Source organism: Sinocyclocheilus anshuiensis, unplaced genomic scaffold, assembly GCF_001515605.1.
Source record: "Sinocyclocheilus anshuiensis isolate Anshui unplaced genomic scaffold, SAMN03320099.WGS_v1.1 scaffold1357, whole genome shotgun sequence".
Taxonomy (NCBI): domain Eukaryota; kingdom Metazoa; phylum Chordata; class Actinopteri; order Cypriniformes; family Cyprinidae; genus Sinocyclocheilus; species Sinocyclocheilus anshuiensis.
Window position 1 is genome coordinate 138472 of NW_015548270.1, and position 2584 is coordinate 141055.

General features: G+C 35.1%; 1 protein-coding gene across 1 annotated transcript in view; it reads right to left on the minus strand.

Annotated features, from left to right (window-relative positions):
• LOC107655728 (tumor necrosis factor receptor superfamily member EDAR) overlaps positions 1 to 2584 on the minus strand; it is a 17779-nt gene that overhangs the window by 13237 nt on the left and 1958 nt on the right. Inside the window, exon 3 of the mRNA XM_016443300.1 lies at positions 1046 to 1131. Within this exon, the coding sequence (XP_016298786.1) occupies positions 1046 to 1131 (86 nt within the window). The remainder of the gene's footprint in view (positions 1 to 1045; positions 1132 to 2584) is intronic.

A 2584-nucleotide genomic window follows, 5' to 3' on the forward strand; every position in this document is an offset into this window, starting at 1 on the left:
TAATATATCTGGATATATATATATATATATATATAAAATAAATAAAATTAAAATTAAATAAATAAATAAAAAATAATAAAATAAAATAAATTTGTCAAAGAGCCAACAATATTTGTGATATACAATGCTAAGTTTATTAGACTATTAGATTAGGAAGCATACTAGAGAAATGCAAGTGAAATAGTGTGTAAAGTGTCACAGTTTTGTCCGAAACAGAGTTTCTGCTTTTAGATTTACATGTGAAAATATTTATTTGCCACAACAATGACGGTCTGCTCAGTTCGCTTGGTTTTCTTTAGAAATCTGTCTGTTCTGCTGAAATGACTGGTGTAAGAAGCTTTTGCTGGTCATCAGAGCTTCCACTCTCGTTCTGAAGAAACATCTGATGGCCGGAGATTTTAGAAAAAGAAGAAATTAGCAAAACAAAACAATAAAGAGCTTGGCTCTCTCTCGGTCGGTCAAAGCTGGAGTTCATTAGTTTCCCTCTCTTCCACAAACGGTGACATTTCATCACAAATAAAAATCAGACCCCAAAACCTGAATGGGAAGCAGATGTGGTTATTTTCGGCACTGATTCAGAAATGAGGAATCGCCGCTGCTACTTGGGGTAATGTTTTAGCGCATTACGCGGCCTTAAATCTGCAGGTTTTGCGCGGGTTTCCATGCAGTCAGCGCTTCAGGTATGCGTCGCTAATCAGAGACTCGAGCGTGTTATGAACGATCTGCCAGGCCAAGAGAAGGAACATAAATCTGAAAAACCCTCCTGCGCCGCAAACACGCGGCTGATGGAGTCCAGACGGCCCGAGCTCCTCAGCGCCGCTTTATTGATGAACCGCTGCTGGTTTCATTACAGGAACTCTGTGCTCATGCAAGCACGGTCAGATCTGGGTCCTGCTTTGGGTTTGGTTTGCTTTAGTGAATCTGTATTCTGTGCTAAACTGTGTGTGGGCCTCGAGAACGGCAGTGGAAGCGTTTAACAGAACTGTGAATCAAATCGAGCAAAGAGACGCACAGACAGAGACAGCTGGAGATGAGATGGTCTTACACTCTTTGATGTTTCGAGGAGCGTTCTGACAGGAGTGACACACCATGCCATAGATGTTACGCGGACGGTTCTCCAGAATGTAGTACCTGAACCAGAAAACACACAAACTCTGTCAACATGGACTGCTGATCATCTGCAAACACATTAAGAGCTAATGGACGATTTAGACAAAACAAGATCATCTTTATAGCACATTATAAACACAAGAGTTATTCAGAATGTTTGACATAAAGAAAAAGCCACAATTAAACATAAAAGCCACCGCTAAAATAATTTATGGGCATAATAATAATAATAAAAAATGTGATTTTAAAAATAAAATAAAATAAAATAAAATATTTATTTTAAAAATAGACGGAAACAAATAAGGAAAGAATGGAAGCACATTACTGACTCGCAGGATATTTGACATAAAGAAAAAGCCAAAATTAAAGACATAAAGGCCACAACTAAAATAATTTATAGGCATAAAAATGAATGTGTAAGTAAAAAAAAAATGATTTAAAAAATGTAATGAAACAAACAATAAGGAAAGAAAAAGTATTAAAAAAAAAAATACTGATTACTGGATCTTTGACAAAGAAAAAGGCCAAATTAATTACATAAAGCCACAGCTAAAATAATTTACAGGCATAAAAAGTAATGTATAAAATAAAGTAAAAAAAAAAAAAAAAAAGATTATAAAATAAAATATATATTTTTTAAAAATAAAATAAAATTAAATAAATAAAATTAAATAAAATTAAATATTTATTAAAAAAATTAACTGAAACAAATAATAAGGAAATAAATAGTATAAATAAAAGAGCACATTACTGACTGCAGGATGTTTTCACTCAGAATTGTGCGATATAAACTCACAATTCTAAGAAGAGTCAGAAATGTGAGATAAAAAGTCACAATTACCTTTAAAAAAACAAAAAAGAATTGCAAGATAAATAAAAAAAAACTTAAGAGATGTAAATTCAATTGCAAGAAAAAAGTCTGAACTGTGACATAAAAAGTCAAAATTACCTTTTTAATGTTTTTATCCCATAGTGGAAACGAGCTTCCATAGAGAACATTTGACAGCAAAGAGAAAACAACACGACTGAATTCTCAATTAAATGTGTTTTATGATCAGTTGCATGTTTAGTGTTTTTGCTCGGGACAGGTCTTATCTGAAGTGAGCCGAGACGCCAGCGATGCCCTCAAACACAAAACACATCAGTGCATGCCGCCGCTGGCAGCGAGCTTCACATTCAGAACAACACAAACGCTTGATCAAAGCCATCAAGAGCTACGATCTCAAAGGAAATATCAGCGATCAGACTTTACGTCCCTCGAAACAGAAACAGCAGAGACTTCCTGAGGCACAGTATATTAAACACACTCAATAATGTTCTTTTAAAAAGCTGCACTTTGTATATTTATATTCCAACCAATTGAAACCAGACCTTCTGCTTTAAGTGGCAACAGCAGAGTGAAGCTGTCGCGTGTGTGTGTGAGTGTGTGCATGTGAGTGTGTGCATGTGTGTGTGTGTGTGTGTGTGTGTGTGT